Source organism: Oryzias melastigma, linkage group LG6, assembly GCF_002922805.2.
Source record: "Oryzias melastigma strain HK-1 linkage group LG6, ASM292280v2, whole genome shotgun sequence".
NCBI classification, from domain to species: domain Eukaryota; kingdom Metazoa; phylum Chordata; class Actinopteri; order Beloniformes; family Adrianichthyidae; genus Oryzias; species Oryzias melastigma.
The window spans coordinates 10,590,082-10,609,391 of NC_050517.1; the positions used below are offsets into that span (position 1 = coordinate 10,590,082).

Genomic DNA, 19,310 nt, shown 5'->3' on the forward strand with positions numbered 1-19,310 from the left:
GTCCCGTTGAGGCCGGCTAATTAGTCGGTGTTTAGATCAGCGAGGAACCGGTCAGGAGGATGTCCCGTCACTTCGATACCGGAGATGTGGACGCGCGGCGGCCTCTGCTCACCGGAGAACAGCCGGATTCCAGCGCGCCGGACTCTGATGAAGGTACCCCACCATCACAACACAACTTTCATTCACATCCAAACAACTCCATTCACATAGATAGGTGTACCACTTCACAAAATAAAAGTTTAGCTGGTCAAAACACTGAAGCAGGTTGTGTTTACATCATATTATGCTTTATGTAATTGACTTTTTTGTGTTTGTTTATACTAAAAACCCCACTAATATTATTTCAAAAGCAGTGCTGGAAAATAAAACAATCCATCTTGATTTGTTTGTCACATTTAAATGCTTTAAATTTGTAAGCACTAATCAATTAATCGATTTATCCAACTTAGATCGATTTGTCTGAGGATAGTTGTCAATTAAGCAAATTTAAATAATCTTACATCAGAGTAAAATCGTTTCAAAATGAAATGAATCAATTATATGGAAAACAGTTCATCTCCAGGACAAAATTTGAATTTAACTGAAATGTGTTTGCCTTTGTTTATAACGAATTGAAAATAATTTAAATATCTCCAGTTGCAGAATACCCCTGAATTCACCCACGTCCATATTTACGCTCTATTCTTCTTTCTTTGACCAGTCTCCGACTCTGCATTAGCACCTAAAGTATAACTCTAATTTTAATTTTTTTTTTTATTAATAAAAACTGTTTTGTTTAATTTGACCGAGACGATGTAAGTCAACTTTTTAAACAAAGTTAATTTGTTTTATTAGTCACCAATTGTTACACTGCACCACAATGTGAGTAATGAAGTAATGAAAGTTTCTATTGTCTAGTAATTGTAATTTAATTACCAAGAATTGAACTATAATTTGCTACTGACAAAAGTAAGTAAATTATATTAATTCATTACTATGTAATAAATTATCCCTCAACACTGATTACTATTAGAAACTACCATTGGGATTGACGTACAGTAGGTTTATTTCACAATAAGGTAAAAACAACTAAGTAGCATAACAGTGGAAAACACGTGATTATGGCAGCAAAAAAAAAAAAAAAAATCAACTCATCATTACAGTCCAATGTGTGGAAATGCTTTGAAAAGTCATGTGCCCATACAGTGTGGTTAAAAATGTTCTCTTTATTATTTTGATGTAGAAAAACAACAGTGGGCTGAACTTTATGAAACTAGAATGTGAATATTTACCATTTATGGTTGCTTACTTGTTTGTTTGTACACATATTTAATTTACACTTGATTATCTTTTAAGAAATAAAAGGAATCTGGAAAACTTCACCTGTGCTGTTCAGTACCTGGTATTTATCTCTGAGTTCCACTGGTTGAAGTTTTGGTTAAAGATGTCCTGGATCCATTTTAGGTCAGAGAATGTTAAAATGAATCACTGCACCCCTAAAAAGTATCACTCTTGTAGGAGACGGAGAAAAATAGTTTCAACTGTAATTCATGGAAATCCAGAAACAAACAAGAGACAAAAGAACTGAAATGACTAAACCTGCAACAACTGATAGACATTTTTGCAGCTTTAATGATTCCAGAGAATCACAGTGAGTCTACAAGGAAGAAATGATGGAGAAGTGGTGAAAATCGCCGGTTGTTTTAGGACGTCATAAAAGATTGCACAACATCTAAAGGCATTAAGCTCAGAGGAAGTCAACGTTCCTGATCAGAGAGCAACAATGAACAAGAAGCCTGTTCTCAGTTCAGTCTTATTTAAGCCTGACTATGAGGAGTCAGTGTTGATCAATAAATCCATGTGAGTCCTGTCTCTGTGGGGTCTGTAGGGTCACAGCCACATGCTTTAGTTACTTAAGTCACTTGCTATACATTAAAGGAGCCTTGAAAGTAAAGGTGACACTTTAAAACATCCAAATCTCTAGGTTGAATTTTATTTTGAAAATTCTCCACAATCACAACCTATAAACGGCATAAAAATTGATAGTAGTTTGTTCTGCAGCTGCTTTTCCTCACTTGTGTTTTTTCTTTCATGAATAAATGTGTGTTTTCCTTCTTTTCAGGTGAAATCATTTTTGAGCGGAGTATTGAACATGAAGGAGTTAGAAACGCAGCCAAAAAGCTGTCTTATGAAGAAGCAGTTGAAGGATCAGGTAATCTACACTTCATCTACTTCAGGGGTGTTAAACTCAATCGCACAGGGGGCCAAAATCTAAAACACACCTTAGGTCACGGGCCAACCAGGATAATCACTTATTAAACACTCTAAAACGACATTTGTAAAACTTTAAAACTGTAACTTTTTAACATATTTATGAACTAGATATATATCATTACCTGCAATGATGCTAGTAGGAATGCTGTAAGCTGAATTTGGTAGCTGAAGATGCTGAAATTGATAGTTAAAAACACTGAAGCTAATAGCTGAAAATGCTCAAGCTAAAAGCTGAAAACGTTGAAGTTGATAGATGAAAACGCTGAAGCTGATAGCTGAAAACGCTGAAGCTAATAGCTGAAAATGCTCAAGCTGATAGCTGAAAACACTGAAGCCGATAGCTGAAAATGCTGAAGCTGATAGCTGAAAACACTGAAGCTGATAGCTGAAAATGCTCAAGCTGATAGCTGAAAACACTGAAGCCAATAGCTGAAAATGCTCAAGCTGATAGCTGAAAACACTGAAGCCGATAGCTGAAAAAACTGAAGCTGATAGCTGAAAACACTGAAGCCAATAGCTGAAAATGCTCAAGCTGATAGCTGAAAACACTGAAGCCGATAGCTGAAAATGCTCAAGCTGATAGCTGAAAACACTGAAGCTAATAGCTGAACACTGAAGCTAATAGCCAGCCAAAATATTAGCTAAATGCCAAATTAGCCTAAAAAACAAAAAAATAAGAAAAAAACTTAGGTTAGCCAAAACAGCTAGTATGTAGCTGAAACATTTAGCTAAACTTCAGAATAACCTAAAAAAAATTAAAAAGCCTAAATTAGCCAAAATAGCTAGGGCGTAAATATTAGCCTAACTCCAAAACAGCCTTAAAGAATAAAAAAGCCTAAATTAGCCAAAACAGCTAGCATGTAGCTGAAATATTAGCTAAACTCCAAAATAGCCTAAAAATCTTGCCAAAATAGTCCAAAAAGCTAGCAGAATGTGAATTTTTAAAACTTTCAAAAGGTAACTTTTTAACACAGTTATGAATAAAAAGGCAGGAATATTTTTCCAGAATAAATCAATTTAAACCTTAAATAATTTTTAATATTTTACCCTCCATAAAAATATATATTTTGTCAAAATTATACAAGTTAGAGATGAGCGCAAGGTAACATCGGGCCATTAATAACAGTAAAATAAAATGATCTGGCCCCTAGGCTTTGACCTTGACTTTGATTCTATATTCAATTTGACCGTAAAATTCATAAATCCTTAAATTAAAGAAAATGTGACTTAAAAAAGACAAATATGAATGCAAGATTTATGAATTTGCTAAGTTTTTTTCTTTCTGGTGGTTGCAGGCTTCGGTTTGTTTCACTGGCTGCTGCTGCTGGTGTGCGGTTGGGCCAACGCCAGCGACGCCGTGGAGATCTTGTGCGTCTCCTTTCTGTTGCCGACGGCACGGTGCGACCTGCTACTGAGCTCCGCTGACATGGGCCTGCTCACTGCCAGCATTTTCCTCGGTGGGTCCTTCTATAGAGAGCGATCGGTTAGTCTACCAGCCGATAGTCTTCACCGAGTCAGAGTGAGGGGGAAACCTCTGGGTTTCTGACCTGTTCACACTCTGGTTTGCTGTCTCTCTTTTGCTGGTTTATTGACTGTTTGTTGAGCAATAAATTCTGTTGAAACTCACAAGGCCTTGTTTAACCTCTGCTCTTTGTCTCTTAACCTACAAAATAAAAGCAAACCCAAGCGGAGAATCCTGCATCTATGAACACAGAAACAGTTTGGATGCTTGTTTTGATTCTCACTTTTATCCACCGTGCTGGACTGACCATTAGAGTCATGTTTGACACCACTTTGATTCTTCCTATTCAAACGCTGAGTGCATCGTTCTTGTTTTCACTACTCCTATAAAACGGGAGGATTATGAGTGAAATAGTGACTCATGAATCAATAAAAAATACATATTTTGTAACAGTTGAGACACTTTGATGGTCCAAAGCAACTGACCTGAGTAGATTCTTCATTTATTTTGTGAAACTGTTAAAAAAATGATATTTTCAGGCTCCAGGCTTCAGTTTTGATCCTGATGCCAGCTCAGATGAGGACATTGAAGAAGTACATGGATCTATTTGTCTGTTAGTGGAAGCATTTACATCATTGCTGCAATTTTATTTAAACAGCATTTTTTTCGTCCGCTTCTGATTCTCTATAATATGAATAAAGAAATACTTTTAAGCTTAATTTTCTTTACATTCGTCCTCCATCATCAGAAAAACGGCACAAGAACATATTAAAAAACGTTTTCATCGGTGTGGGTCTGTCAGTAACAGATTTCGTCTGTCTCGGTTTGCAGGAATGATGGTGGGGGGTTACGTGTGGGGCTACCTGGCTGATCAGAGGGGGCGCCGCAAAGTTCTGGTTGTCTCCCTGACCGTCAACGGGGTGTTTGGCTGCCTGGCCAGCTTCTCTCCGTGGTTCTGGCTCTTCCTGCTGCTGCGTTTTCTCAGCGGTGTTGGGTGAGAGTACGCCATTTTCTAGAATAAGGTGGCGTTTGTATCAGGAAAAAATGGCGATTGAATTGACGTCACTGAGTGTGTGACATCACAGTCAATCAGTCCAGTTCTCCTCTACAGTCGGACCTCTCCGTCTGTTATCTCCGCAGACATACAGCTGTAACAACTGTCCTCTTTGCAGGGTTGGCGGGTCCATCCCCGTTATCTTCTCCTACTTCTCAGAGTTCATGCCCCGGTTGAGGAGGGGTGCGATGATAAGCGCTCTGGCCACCTTCTGGATGGCGGGAAACATCCTGGCTGCTGGTGAGAAAACGTCTGATGCAGGAAACATTAAAACAACAAAATTATAGTGAGACATTTTCTGTTCTCTTTCCTGTCCAAATGAAGGCTTTAAACTTATAAATCTTTAGATTCCTCATATGTTTATGACTAGAGATCAAAAATGCAGACATATTTCCAGATGTTTTTATTTATTCATCATTTTCACTATCACTGTCAGTGTTTAAATTGAATAAAATTGGCAATAATTATGAACATTTATCTTATTTAAAACTTCTAAGATCTACATTTTAAGAGAATAAAACTCACAAATGACCACAGATTTATTTTTTAACACACTGCTCTGCTCGTGTGTTTGGGTTCACAGGTCTGGCCTGGCTGGTGATTCCCAGAACCTGGGCTCACGTCTCTCTGGGAGCGCTGGACTTCCAGAGCTGGAGGCTGTTCGTGGTCCTCTGCTCCATCCCCAGCCTCTCTTCAGCCCTCATCTTCAAGCTGCTCATGCCAGAGAGCCCAAAGTTCCTCATGGAGGTGATGAAAGAGCAGATTCTCTTCAGGAAATCCACTTTTATTGATGAAAGTCTTTGTTTCCGCCTTTGGCAGGTTGGAGAAGAAGCAGAAGCGATCCGGGTCTTCAGAAAGATGTTTGACCTGAACAACCGCAGAAAAGAAAACACTTTCTCTGTAAGCCACACACGAGGAAGAAATGTGAAAAAATAAAAAAATATATTTTTTCGTAATATGAAGATAAAAATTTTGTATAAATATTTCAACAACGGAGCCGTTTTACATTCTTGATAAACACGTTAAAGATACAAATCTGGAGGGAAAATTCACAAAAAAATTAAAGATGAATAATATTTAAAAAGAAGCAAATCAAATACTTTTACATCCTTTAAGTTTGATATATATAAATATATATTTTTACTCCTTAATGTAGTTTTTAGGTGAAATGAGTTTTTTATCTTTTAATGTTCATCCTGTGAGTCTGCAGACTACATTACCCATAATGCTCCAGGAATCCATTAAGTAGCGTGGCTTTGGAGTCTTCCAAAGTCATACAAAAACCTGTTAACAGAGTTTAGAGCGCTGTGCTTCACAGAAAGTCAGTTAGAGATCAATAAAAACAGCCAGAATTGATACAAAAGACATGCTGGATTGTAAAAGCGGATTTCCTGTTTTTGGAAAAAAAAAAAAAATTAGTGAGCAAAATAAATATCACTTGGTTCAGATTTACAAATTTATGGTTGAGATGGATGGTTATATTTTTTATCCTTGCTGATGTCACACTATTTACTGTGCTACTACATTTGCTGCATTAAGATGATCTTTTATGGAGTCTTTTATTTTGAAAGGATGTCAGTCAAAAATTACTTATTTCATATTTTAAAAAAGCAATTTTCTCTTTATGTTTTATTTATGCCAAAAAATCAGCTGTTCTTTTATATTTATCATGACAGTAACAATAATATGAATACAGATCAGTGTCTTAAACACTCAATGTAACAGAAAACCAAAAAAAACGAAGAGATGACCTGTAAAATCAACAGTGGCTTCCTCCTCCTCTTCTTCAATGTGTTGGTTTGCTGTGAGTTCTCTCATGCTCATCTTGACCTCTTCTTTTTTGTTATTAAGGAGTTCAGTTTATTTATAAGCAGTAAACAAAAAGGGGAACTGGAGGAAGTCCGAACTCCTGCTTCACTGCGAAACATATTGAAAAAGGTGATGTTTCTCAAGTTCTATGGTCTGAAGTGTTGAGTAAAACATTCCAGAAACAAATAAACGTGTTGCTCTTTTTTTAAATATGTGATGATGAAACTTCCTGTATTTGTTGTTTTTTTTTTGACTGAATTTTCAGGGTTTGAGTCCCATCAAGAAGATATTCAGTGGCGCTCTGAAAGGCCGCAGCGTCGCTCTGCTCATCATCTTTTACTGCATCTCTTTTGGGTGAGATCTTCCATCAAAGTCTCTTTACTCTCCACTCAAAGCAGCAGGAGGAAAACAAAAAACACCCAAACGTTGTTCCTACAAATGTTTACTGCCATGATTTGGAAGAATTCTCTGTTCCTTCAAATGAAAAGTGTCTCTTTTCTGTGTGTTGGTGTTTAGGTACTACGGCCTGTGGATGTGGTTTCCTGAGCTCTTTGAGCGCGTTGAAGACGGCGGCTCGCCGTGCGCCAACATCTCTCTGTCGTCTCCAGACCACAACCAGAACTGTTACCCGGTCAAGACCGCAGGTGAGTTTCTGCTTTGATTTCAACAGCAGGACACAAAATCAAGACAGGAAATGAACAAAAGTGACATTTGAGTCTTTTTCTGCACAGCTTCTTACTAAATTTGATCAAAAATGAAGAAAGTGAAGCTGCAGGAGCCTTTTCATGAATGAATCCTCAGATCATCTTCATCTGATGTAATCAGAGAAACGGATCTGCAGATCTCGTGACCCTTTCAGACCTTTGGACTGTTTGGTGTGAACGCGTCTGTTGTCTCCTAACAAGCCAGTGAATTTCCACCGGTTATGATGAGCTCCAAAGCGGCGATGCTGCTCGTATAACCGTCTGCTGCTGCAAATATCACATGATATCATATGTGGGATTAAATCATTTAGAGAATAAAACCTTTGTCTGGTCTTTGTAGGAAATTAAACCACAGTAAAAATAAAAAAAGTGTAATTTCAACAGTATATTTACCAAAAAAAAAATGTTACAGGGCTAGAACATAGGTCTGTTTTTTAAGTATTTGTACTACAAGTAAAGTACAAATTTACTTTCATTAAACTATCTGCAGCCATGAGACCAGATTTAATCACATCCTGGTTGGGTAATAAATAGGAATTTAGAATAAAACATCTATTTTTCTATGTATTTTTTGACTCGTGAATATTTCTGTTTTTATTTTAGCCAGTTAAAGTACCGTACCAAACATACGTTCACATGCTGTAAAAACACATTTTAACAGACAGCCAGTACTTATAATTGAACGGTTTAGTTGTTCAGTCGTACTCCATCCCGCGAGCGCTAAAAATGATCAAATATGTTGTTTAAAGTTTTCATCTTTTGACACTTTTTCTTTTTGTTTATTATGTTTTTGTTCTTCTAATTGAATTAAACAGTAGTAAATACATCAGCTGATCCATCCTCTCTGCTCCTCTGTGTGTACAGTGTACATGGAGGGCTTCATCATCGCCGCCTCTAACCTGCCGGGGAACATCTTCACTATCCTGGTGATGGACAGCACTGGAGGGAAGGTTCTTCTGTGTGAGTGGATTTGTCCTGAAGGTGATGCAGTTTGCAGCCGATCGATCAGCTGATCAATCCTTATGGTGTCCCGAGCAGCTGGCAGCCTGGTGGTCTCCAGTGTGAGCGTCTTCCTCATCTACGTGGTTCAGACCAAAGCTCAGAGTCTGGGTCTGTCCTGCGTCTTCAGCGGAGTGTCTGTGATCGCCTGGAACGCTCTGGATGTGGTGGGGACGGAGCTCTACCCCACCCAGCTCCGGTGAGAGGAGCTTCATCCATCTGTCACACGTTTACTCTGTCGGTACAAACAAACGTTCTCTTTCAGCTCCTCGGCGCTCGGGTTCTTCACCGGCGTGGGCCGCGTGGCAGCAATCATGGGGAACATCGCCTTCGGGAAGCTGGTGGACTCGAACTGCGCCATCCCCGTCCTGCTGGTGTCGGCTCTGCTGCTGACGGGGGGACTCGTCGCTCTGCTGCTCCCTCAGACCAAACAGACGGAGCTCACCTGAGCATGCCGAACGCTGATGCACAGCGACAGTGACAATCTCAGAGGCGCTCCATTTGTGTGCCTTGTCCAAACCTTTCAATATAAAAATGGCCAAAATTGCCTTCCGAGAAGGAAATCTGTGCCTTTAAGTCAACAAGTACTTTTAACCTCATTTTGGGATTTTTCTGTTTTAGCAAAACACCTGTGAAAAGTTCTGCAGCTGTCGTTTTAAGAAAACCCACATTCCACATCGATCCATTTAGCATCTTCAGGCTCAGTGATCAGATCCTGTTATGCATTGAAATGATCAGTCAAAGAAAACAAATGTTTACTCCTTTAAAAGCTTTTGTGGCTTTACTGTCAGTGGAAAACCAAAGGTTGTCTCTGCTGCCATTCTTTGTAAACCTTAACGCTGATGAGCCAAATCTGAGGGGTTTTTGTTATGGTCACTTTATTATAATAAACGCCACTTTTCCTACTAGTTTTTTTTTCTAAAGTTTTTTCTTTTAAAACCACACAATACATTAATTTAGTTAAATATGACACTATTGATTGAGAGAATTTAACTGTTGTCGTCACTTTTGTTTGTTATCCTCAGGATCATTTTTCATTCATTTTCATTTCCTTTGAATTTTAAATGAAATTATTTAATCTATGTTCTAGCTATTTTGATGTTTATTTAATTAATTTGGTATCTACTCAGGCTTTCCAATCATGTATTGGATCATATTTATGTAACTTAATAGGTTATATTGGCTTAATCATATTATATTCATATTTTACGATAGCATGTATTAGCTAATATGTTTATTAGCTTTATCATATATTCATATTTTTACATTAACATGTATAGGCTAATTAGTTTAATCATTATATTCATAATTCTACTTTACTGTGTATTAGCTAATATTTTATCAATATCATACCTGTTTTATCTAAGTAAAGCTATTTTTTATACTAATTTGGTATTTAGCTAGTATTTTAGCAATGCTGTATATTAGCTGTTTTGGCTAATTTAGACAAATATTTATGCCAATTTGACCTCTGTATTTGCATTGTGTTAGCTCATTTAGCTAATTCTCTCATTATCTCAACTATTTAAGAGACCTTTGCAGTTAAACGAAAATATTCAGATCTTTATTAACTGTTTTTGCTTGAGAAAGCTTAAACCTCAACTATGTTAGCAAAAATGAAACTGCTTTAACTTTTTAAGCTACCAGCTTTAGCATCTTAAGCGACCGCATTCAGCTTATCTCAGGCAATAAATACTAGTTTTTTTTCTCACATTTCCATTTTATTTCTCTCTTTATTTCTTTTAACATTTTTCTCATCTCACAATTAATTTTTCCTAATTTCTTATTTTTTTAATTATTTCTTCGTCTTCAAATGTCTTAATTTTTTTAATTGACTTACATTATTCCCACATTTCTTATTTATTTAAAGGCCTTTACAAACAGTAGTTTAACTTTTCATAACTTTAGGTTTTTCAGCATTTTTTCATCAAACTAATTTTACTTTTTGTTCATTTTTAAATAGTTCTGTAAGACATAAGAAAACAGAAACCAGCCTTTCTTTACTTTGTAGTTTTTATTTGTACAATAAATAAACTTGTCATACCTCAGGGTTACATTTCAATCACACACAGAGTGATACTCTGGATATCTGAAAGCCACAACACACGCACAAAAAACAAACAAAATAAAACCAAAAACTGAGCAGATGTGATTGTAGCTTTGGAAAGTGACGCTTTTCTGGGAAGCGTGCTTCTCTTTTAACGGTTCCCCCCTGAAACTGGAAGTTTTTGCTCTCCTCTGACTGCTACATATTCCAACGGTTGATGAGTCAAAATGGCCAACAAAGAAATGATTCACATCAGATCTGAATGAAGCCTCATTTGCTGGAAAGGAGAAATGAATCTCATTAAGTCATAAACATTTATGGAGCTAAAGTGTGAAGATCCACCTACAGGTGGGACTGGAGTTTTGGGAGTCTTGATTACATTTCTGTTTAAGGTGAAGCAGAAATCTGCAAAAAGTAACTCTGACCTGATCCTCTTGTATCTGCTCTTTCTGAAGAGGAAAGTGGTTGCTGTCTGTTGGTGTTCACACCTTCATGGGGCTGCTCACTTCCAGAACAAACGAGGTATTTGAGTTTGGATTAGAATACTGTCAAGTGAACGGCAGACGAGGACATCGCCTCTGATCGTCTTGATTCAGTGGATGAGTAGCTATGACGCATGATATGACTTCAAACTGCTGTTTTTAGGATGATTTATTTCTAAAAATACCCATCAGGGAGACAAATATAGCCTGCTTTCTCAAAGAAAAGTGTTGGATTATTTTTTGGGGGGTGTTTTGGAGATGCTACGGCGGTGACTCGTGAATGGGAGGCTGAGCTTCCTGTCACTGCGTCAGGGCCAAGAGGATGTCCTTCACCAGCATGGTGCCGATCACCATCTTCTCGCAGTTGACCGTCAGCTGAGCGGCGCCTTCGTCTTTGGTTGCCACGGTGACCAGCACCAAGCTGCTGCTCGTCACCGTCCTGCCTGCAAACCTGTAGATAGGGTGTTTAGGAGGAGGAGGAGGAGGAGGAGTACTGAGGTCAAAGCAGCAAAGGTCAGAAGATGAAGCCACAGAATAAGAAGAACACATGCAGATTAAAAATCTACTTTTTTTGCTGCATACAAGAGTAAATGTAACCAACCAGTATTTAAGATTTGGCGCCATCTAGTGGGAAAAAAAATCTCAACTCTAAAGCTAGAAATGATTCTGCTTTAAAAATAAAATGTTCCTCACATGTAATCTGAGACAAAACATCCTGACGGTTGGCTTCACTTTACTGCTCTCACCTGCATTCTTTGTCTGAGCCGCAGGGCACTCGGCTGAGGTTGGCGGCGGTGGTGACCTTCTGCACGATGGTGTGTTCGTTACGGCACTTCACGTCCAGAGTTAGCTTCTCTGTGATTTCGTTCATGCCCATCAGCTGACCTGCAGAGAGTGGAGCCTGTCAGTCATGGGAATTTTCTATGTAATTTGTTACACTTTTTTTTATTATTTTATTTTTTTAAACACCAGAGTTCTGTTTGTGGAGAGGAAAACGGCGTTCTTCACAAGATGGGGCAAACTGAAGAACAGGCTTCTGTTACTCCCTTCCTTCCCGCGACACAAAACTTAGCAAAAAAGCTTTACATTTCCAAACTTTTTAGGGGATTTCGCATCAAAATGTCCAAAACTGGCAACGCAAAACTGAAAGCTCCCAGTGAACAGAGAAGTGGATTGACCTCATTTAATGTGGTCCGATAAAGTCTTAATTATTTAATAAAATTCAAATTGACTCAATGAAAACCAAACCACCAAAAAAAAACCTTTAAAACTATATTTTTAATGGCTTTACTCAAGAGTAATCAATATAAATACATCACTGTGGTTTCAAATAAACTTTAAAACATGTTTTAAATACTGTATATTTAGCTATTTTACTTATTTTAATGCATCTGCTATTTAAAAAAAAACAAATCTTATCTTTGTTACTTTAGTAACCAAACATGGAAGTATGGAAGTATTTTTATTAATTACTGTTTAAATGTATGATCTAATGATAGAAGCAAATATCTGATGTTTTTCCACTGCAGAGATCACATTCTGCATGTTCTAATTATTTATCTGACCATAAATATTTTATCTTATGTTATTGCCTCCTGGAAGAAGAGATAATAACAACTGTATAAGAAAAAATTGTCAGCTCACTTTTAGTGTTTAATTATATTTTTCCAAATTATTTCTCTCTATTCATATCACATTATTTACCAAAAACATTAGATTTTTTTATTATTATTTTTTTATTTTTTTAACAGCATTTTGAAGAAATACGGAACAGTTGCTTTATTTGCCTGTTTTCTTGTGATAATGAGATCCACTATCTCATTATCACAAGCAAACACTTTTTTCTTGTGATAACGAGATAACGGTCTGGTCGATTCATCTGGTTACTGATGAAATTGTTAACGACCGCAGGATCACTCAACTGCCATGCCAACCTTCTCCTCAAATGACTGATTTAGACGTTAATGACCGAAACAATCAGCAACAATCTCCCACAACAATCTTAGACAACAATTAAAGTCATTACTTATAAATTAATCAGCTCTTTTGGTGTTTGTCTCTGACAACCTGCTTTGTTTTGCTGCTGATTGTAGAAAAAAAATCAAAAAAGTACAGTGTACTATATGTTAACACAACGTGACAACATTTTTTTCTAGTAATAAAGACATCTACTATCTCGTTATCAAAATAAAAAATACATTTTACCCCTTGGCTTCCAAAGAGAAGTTTTACTATCATTTTTTTAGGAGAAGTTCAGCTCCCTTTTTATCTAAAGTAAAACATTTCTAACATTAAAATGGCTTTCAGATTTTTTTTCAGCTTCATAGGTATTTTTCAATATATTTTAAATGTTTTATAACTAATTCATTATCAAAAATGCAGAATAAATTTAAATTGCCCCAAAACTAGCTTTTAACAACAATAATATTAATATTAATAATAATAATAATAAAATAGTTGTAAGCTGCACATAGTAATATGTAGGTAACCTTTGTGACCGTACTATTGTAAAACTGAAAAACTTTACAAAGACTTTATTTAAATGCAAAATAATCTTTTTAAATCTTTTTAAACCAGACAAAAAGTAAGTCACTACCTTCAAGAGACACCAGATGGCAGTATTTCTGCATAAAGAAATCATGGAAGGTTTTCGACTTAATATCCACTGATCCTTTCATCCTCTGATCATCAGCGCACGGTTTCATACATTTACTGACCCTGAATTCAACATGTTCTTGACGAATAAAATAAAAAAGATTTCATGTTTTTGGGCAAGGAGGAAGCTAAAATTTGTGATATAAAAGTTTTTTGGGGGGCGGAAATTCAAGCTGAACAGATATTCCAGACAATCTCTTCATTTAAATAATTATATAAAATGTTGTAATAAACTTGTCATTTATTAACCTTTTCCCCCAGTAACAATAAGAGGGCAACTTTAAAAGCTAGAACCTAAACCTAAATTAATCAAAGAAGGAGATTTAGTAATTTTTTAAGTAACTAAATCTGTTCTTTTTAGATCAGATCTGTATCAGACATTTAAAAACTCGTGCGAGGGGTTTTCTGGTGACACACAGAGGAGTGAAGTGGGATCAGTGGACGAGCGGCGATTCCTGCTGCAGCAGTGGGCGGGGCTGTAGCAGCTGGAAAAGCAGGTCGCTGACAAAAGCAGGACGCCGTGGAGGTGGAGGTAAATGAGAGGAGGGAGCTGGGGGTCAGAGTGAGGCTGGGAAGCAGGTGTGATGCTGTCAGAGCCGACTTACCTAAACTCTGCAAAAGCTTCTCTACAGGGGACAGTAATGAGAAGGAAGAGGAGGGATGTGAGACGTTAGCATGTGGGGGTCACAAGGTCAGAGGTGGAAAAATGAAACATGAAGCTGCAGATGCTCCAACCCACTCTATCAGAAATTAGTAGTTTTTATTTCGAATAATTTGACTTTTTATTAATTTTATTCAGCAAACCCAATTACAGATGTTACTGTTACAACCTGGAGTTTTGAATGTTTTGAATGAGTTTGTTTGTATAACCCCCTGACAGAAATCATTTCTTTAGAAGTAAACACTTTTTTAGGGTGAAACCACATTTTGCTCCTCACCTTGCTCTTTTTTGAACTCGTTTTCCGTCATGAAGAAAGGCCTCATCAGCTCTCCAACCGGCGGCTGGATCGACACGAAGAACTTCCTGGTGTGAGTGCTGCAAAACGAGAAGGACACCTTTGATTCTCACCACATGACTTGAAGAAATTAACGTTTATTCATTCAAAACAAACTTTATTCTTGATTTCTTTTATCAACGACAAACACTTTAAAGCTTTACTTTGATGATGGGAACCTTTATTGGCATTTTTTACTTTGAAGTTTTAGTAACTTCCTGTGACATTAGTGCATACTTTCAGCTTATTCAAGTTTATATGCTTAAAATCCAACATTATTATGGCAATTTTAGAGCTTTAATTATATTTCCTAAAGTGTATTTTATGATATTTAACTTTATTTATAAAGACAATGAAAATCACAAATATTTGGGAACAGACGGTGAATATTTAAGCATTTGGATTCTCTTTACAGTCGTATTTTTCACCCAGAGATTAGAATGAAAATAATGTTCAGAACATCATTTAAACGATTGAAGTGAAAAACATGAATTTGCTTGGTGTTTTTGAAGAAACATCTCCACTTCCAGTTTTATTGCTGCTTTTCGGATTCTCACCACAGCTGGAAGTTTGCAGCTTGTGTTGAATCACAAAAGTCGATGCCCATCACCGCCGTGGCCGTCTCGCCCGCTGGCAGCAACTCTGTCAACAAATAAACAACGGAAGTGTTTGCTGACATAAAAGAGAAGTTTTGTTCCACAGTTCAGACATAAAACTATTTTCTTTACGTTGAGATAATAGAGCGTATTTTATCTTCCACCACTCACCGATCTCTGGGAACTCTTTGACCCTCATCCCCGACTGCAGCTTCACGTCCTCCATGTGCAGGCTCTTGGTGTCGGAGGTGGAGTTGTTGGTGAAGTGCATCTGCACCGCCACCATGTTGGCGTCAGGGCTGAACGGCTGCCGGCTGAAGCAGTACTCCACGGACAGCCCCTCCCCCGTGATGCGGTGCAGCAGCTCGTAGCTCTTCAGCGCGCTGGAGGGGGCGATGGTCTGCAGAGAACACACCCTCCCAGTCAGACACCTGCGTTTTAGCTTTGAGTTCTTCAACCTGCGACTGGAGAGCGTACGGCTGGCATGAGAGCGGCATCCGACAGGGACAGCCCCTCCAGGTCGGTCACCAGGCTGTTGGACAGGAAGGTGTTGACGGGCGTGACTTGAGGAGATGGAGCCGGTTCAACTGAGGGAAGAGAAACAAGTCTCTGTTTTTACAAGTGGATTCAAGTTTAAATCAAGTCTGAAGTCTTTGGAAACAAAGTCAAGTTTTAAAACTTAAAAGTAAAAGGAAATTTGTCAAATTTGTATTTTTGAGACTTAAGTGCAACTCAAGTGAGAGTTAAGTCCAAGTCTCCAGTAATAACAAGCTAAATACTTTTTTTGGTGACTTACAGTCGTCGAGATCCAGCAAAGACATTTCTTTCTTCTCCTTCTTGTTCTCTTTCTTGGCCGCTTTGAAAGCAGGTTTGGGCGGAGCCACCTGAAGGACAGCCAATCAACACTCACAACCTGGACGCATTTCTGCAGCTTCATCAGAAGGATGGCTTTGACTCTGTATACCTTCTTCTTCTTTTTCAGCTCTGCCTCCGAGTCTTCAGAGTCTTCAGACTCGGACTCGCTGCTCTCCGACTCGCTTTCCTCATCCTCGTCGGATTCCGACTCGGACTCGCTCTTGTTCTGCTTACTCTTCCTCTCGGGCTTCCGGACCTCTTCCTCGCTGCTCTGTTCGCTGGAAATGGAAAAGATGACAAGATTATCCTGTAAAGAATGTCTCTGTGAACTAAACTGAATCAGTGTTACAGACGAGATGCTAAAGGAGCTAAATTGTGTTTGAAAGGTAAAAAAAGCTTTAAAGTCTCAATATTTTGATCTATTTTAAAAGCACTCCCAGTGCTCTTTTAATCACGATTAAACCGTTTTAAAGCCAAAATAAGACCTATGTTGTTTTCTAGGACTTAGTTTCTGCAGATTGGCAGAAGATGATTAGAAATGTACCTCTGAGCTGTGGAGCAACCCCGCCCCCCTCCCCATTGCTTAGATCTCAGAGGTGGGAGCTTGTGACTCGCCAGTGTTTTCTGCGTCATAGATCCCTCTATTTTAAACAGCTTTTTTTCCCTGATTCATAACTATTTGAATAAAGAAATACTCAGAAATGCAATTTTGCACTTCATTTGTATATGTCTTCCATCATGAGAAAAATTGCACAAAAACATGTTCATTTGAGTGGGTCTTTAAGGTACAGAAGATCCAGAGGACATGAACAGGAACGATCCAAGAAAACAACAGTACCTTTCACTTTCTTGGACGGGCTTTTTTAGCTGTTTCTCCTCATTTTTCTTCTTCTTCTTCTTCTTCAAGTCCTCTTCCTCCTCCTCCTCTTCCTCCTCAGACTCTGAGGCCTCCTTGCTTTCATCGCTCTCTGACCCCGACCGGCTGTCCTCGCTACCGCTGCCGCTTTCCGAGCCGCTGCCGGAGTCCGACTCTGAGGAGGGAAGGTAGCAGTGAGCAGGAATGCAAACTTCCACAAAGTTCAACGTTTCTTTAAAAACCAACAAAGGGATTTATTATATATATATATATATATATATATATATGTATATAATAGCAGCGGCTAGCTATCTGTATGCAGTCACCAAGCGGAACTTGCTTGCTTAAATATATATATGTACAATATGTATATATATTGTATATATATTAATATAAACATTTACATAAATATAAATATTAAATATATATATAAAATATGAACATTTCTTCTGAAATAGAATATTTGAAGCACAAATTGAATTCAAAAACTAATATTAGACTGATGAAAATATAATTGCCATTTTAACCTACAAATGTATGGTTTTTTTGTCAAACTTGAACTTTGATTCTACATGAATTCTAAAACTACATTTAAAACTCTATTTATGCCCCACAATTACATTAGATAGATTTTAGATAGACACACTTGAGCTACACACTTGAACTTAAATAATTTATTTTGACAATTTTAGGTCTATTTTTAATAGCTCTGTCTAAATTCCCACCCTAATTCCTAACTACTAAAAAACTATATAGTGCAGGACAATAAAGTGCCCTGGAGTTTAAAAGCAATTCAGACACCATGCTCACTATTTTTCTTTCATTTTTCTAAATGCCGGATATGACATCTCCGATTTCACGATGTTAAAATCGAATCAATATGAACATTTCACAACAACTATTTGTGACTCCACTGTATTCTGATGATGAAAATATGAATGGTTTGTTTCAAAATTACATTACACACCTTTTTTTTTTTCAAAAAGCGTTCAATCTCAATGGATTTTGGTCTATATTTGCTACTGTAGTGAACATAGATGCACACAGTTTTTTTTTTGTGCAAAGATTTCTGGGAGATTGCTAGTGCACTTGATTTTGGAATTGTAGATTGGGACAGCACTACAAAATGATGAATGCACTATATAGAGAGTAGGGAAGGTATTTGGACACAGCCCATGTCTCCAACCATTGTCTCAGTATTTAAAGTCTTTCTATGAAGACTCTAATTGGTCCAGTGAGGTTTCATAGCAGAAAGTCTTCATCTGGACTTTTTAAAGTTAGAGTCGGATGCAACAATTAAAGTTAAAGAAAATAGTGATCACACAAAAACATCTGGTTTGAGAATTAGATTTGTTCTAACGTTACCACTGTCAGCCGACTCTGTGGGCCCGGATTCGCCTTCTGAGTCGGAGTAGAAGGGCTTCTCCACTTTCTTCTCCTTTCTCTTCTCCCGGCTGCTGCATTTGGTCCATTCGGGCACCTGGGCGACAAGGCAGAGTTCCCGACGTGAGCGTTTGAAGCGGAGTCTGGCGGAGCCCCCTCCCCGAGCACCAAGCGTTTAATGTGGGCAGGTTACAGTAGCATGGCCATGAGTGCTGGTGCCTGAAGCAGCCAAATGAAGCCAGACGCCGCTGCTGCTGCTGCAGATCTGCTTTCAGATCTGACAGTCTAACAGGAACACTTGCATGGGAGCCTTTTTTTTTATTTTATTTTTTTGCCTTTCAGCACCTGGTGATGCCTTCATGTCCAGTTGCAGCTTTTCTTTAAAAAACAGGGAGCTTTACCATTAAGAGAAGTGATTTCTCCTACAAGCCACGCCCCTTTGGACAAATAATTCGTGGGTCGTTTACTAACGAGCGTGGAAGCGTCCAAGTCCCGTTTGACCCACGTTAAGGTCGTTTGGCCCTGCTGAAACAATCACTTCTTTAATGGCGGAGAGTTTTTGGGTATAGCTTTGGCTCAGCTAAGCACAGAACAGCAACTACGTCAGGCGGGGGGACGGGGCGGGGGGTGTCAAGAAGCACTCGGGTTCTCAGCGGCTGTGTGGGTTGAGGCTCAAGGATGTGTGGCTCTTTGCCGCTAACTGACTCACACTCGTTAGTGTTGTGACTCTTTCAAGCAGCGCAAAAACCTGGCGGACGTAGAAAAGAAAAAAAAGGTTGGAATGGAGATGGGGGGAGGGGAGAAGAACAGCTGTTTTTAGAGAAAAAGTCAGGAGAGCAATAATCAAAATCAGACAGAGGAAAGGTTAGAGGGCAACACATCCGAATGTGTGAGAACAGTCTGGAGTACAGAGACGAAGACCAAAACCTTCCGGGTTCAATTTGAGAAAACTTTGCTTCAAAACAGCCACAATTAACACTCCAATATAACTCGGTGTGTGTCCGAACTCCCTCAATACTCCTTAACTACGCAAAAAAGATAAAAGTCAAATATGGCGTCACAGATGAAGAAAAAACCTAATCAATTTGAACATTTTACAAATATTTTTTAAGGAAGTGAGTTCTTAAGATGAAAATGTTAATAATTTATAAAAATAATAA

At 38.2% G+C, this 19,310-nt stretch overlaps 2 protein-coding genes across 10 annotated transcripts in view; one reads left to right on the plus strand and one right to left on the minus strand.

Annotated features, from left to right (window-relative positions):
- The first annotated feature begins 15 nt into the window (after positions 1 to 15).
- On the plus strand, positions 16 to 9,189 carry sv2 (synaptic vesicle glycoprotein 2). Its single transcript, XM_024280766.2, has 13 exons — positions 16 to 153; positions 2,102 to 2,191; positions 3,549 to 3,710; positions 4,547 to 4,709; positions 4,888 to 5,009; positions 5,353 to 5,516; positions 5,589 to 5,669; positions 6,621 to 6,707; positions 6,844 to 6,932; positions 7,095 to 7,222; positions 8,147 to 8,242; positions 8,321 to 8,480; positions 8,547 to 9,189. Exons 1-13 carry the CDS (start codon positions 60 to 62, stop codon positions 8,728 to 8,730), a joined length of 1,620 nt encoding a protein of 539 aa, XP_024136534.1. The 5' UTR covers positions 16 to 59; the 3' UTR covers positions 8,731 to 9,189.
- A 1,086-nt stretch (positions 9,190 to 10,275) lies between these two features.
- The window catches only part of LOC112152379 (adaptor related protein complex 3 subunit beta 2), a 55,024-nt gene continuing 45,989 nt past the window's right edge, over positions 10,276 to 19,310 (minus strand). For 4 of the 9 annotated variants that reach the window (XM_024281924.1, XM_024281925.2, XM_024281920.2 and 1 more), the window contains exons 18-27: positions 18,133 to 18,247; positions 16,750 to 16,942; positions 16,021 to 16,189; positions 15,853 to 15,940; positions 15,534 to 15,643; positions 15,228 to 15,456; positions 15,018 to 15,102; positions 14,404 to 14,501; positions 11,557 to 11,695; positions 10,276 to 11,303 (exon numbers count right to left, since the gene is read on the minus strand). In XM_024281924.1, coding sequence (XP_024137692.1) covers positions 11,111 to 11,303; positions 11,557 to 11,695; positions 14,404 to 14,501; positions 15,018 to 15,102; positions 15,228 to 15,456; positions 15,534 to 15,643; positions 15,853 to 15,940; positions 16,021 to 16,189; positions 16,750 to 16,942; positions 18,133 to 18,247 — 1,419 coding nt within the window. In that variant the 3' untranslated portion in view covers positions 10,276 to 11,110. Of the gene's footprint in view, positions 11,304 to 11,556; positions 11,696 to 14,403; positions 14,502 to 15,017; positions 15,103 to 15,227; positions 15,457 to 15,533; positions 15,644 to 15,852; positions 15,941 to 16,020; positions 16,190 to 16,749; positions 16,943 to 18,132; positions 18,248 to 18,859; positions 18,899 to 19,310 lie in introns of all 9 variants that reach the window. The other 5 variants (XM_024281923.1, XM_024281919.2, XM_024281926.2 and 2 more) reach the window with 3 other exon arrangements.

What these genes read in the sequence shown, in the direction of transcription:
- sv2 (XM_024280766.2), top strand. Translation starts at nt 60, where the DNA reads ATGTCCCGTCACTTCGATACCGGAGATGTGGACGCGCGGCGGCCTCTG. An exon ending in GAAAAGAAAACACTTTCTCT is followed by an intron (nt 5,670 to 6,620) that starts GTAAGCCACACA and finishes TTTGTTATTAAG; the next exon opens with GAGTTCAGTTTATTTATAAG. An exon ending in TGCGAAACATATTGAAAAAG is followed by an intron (nt 6,708 to 6,843) that starts GTGATGTTTCTC and finishes CTGAATTTTCAG; the next exon opens with GGTTTGAGTCCCATCAAGAA.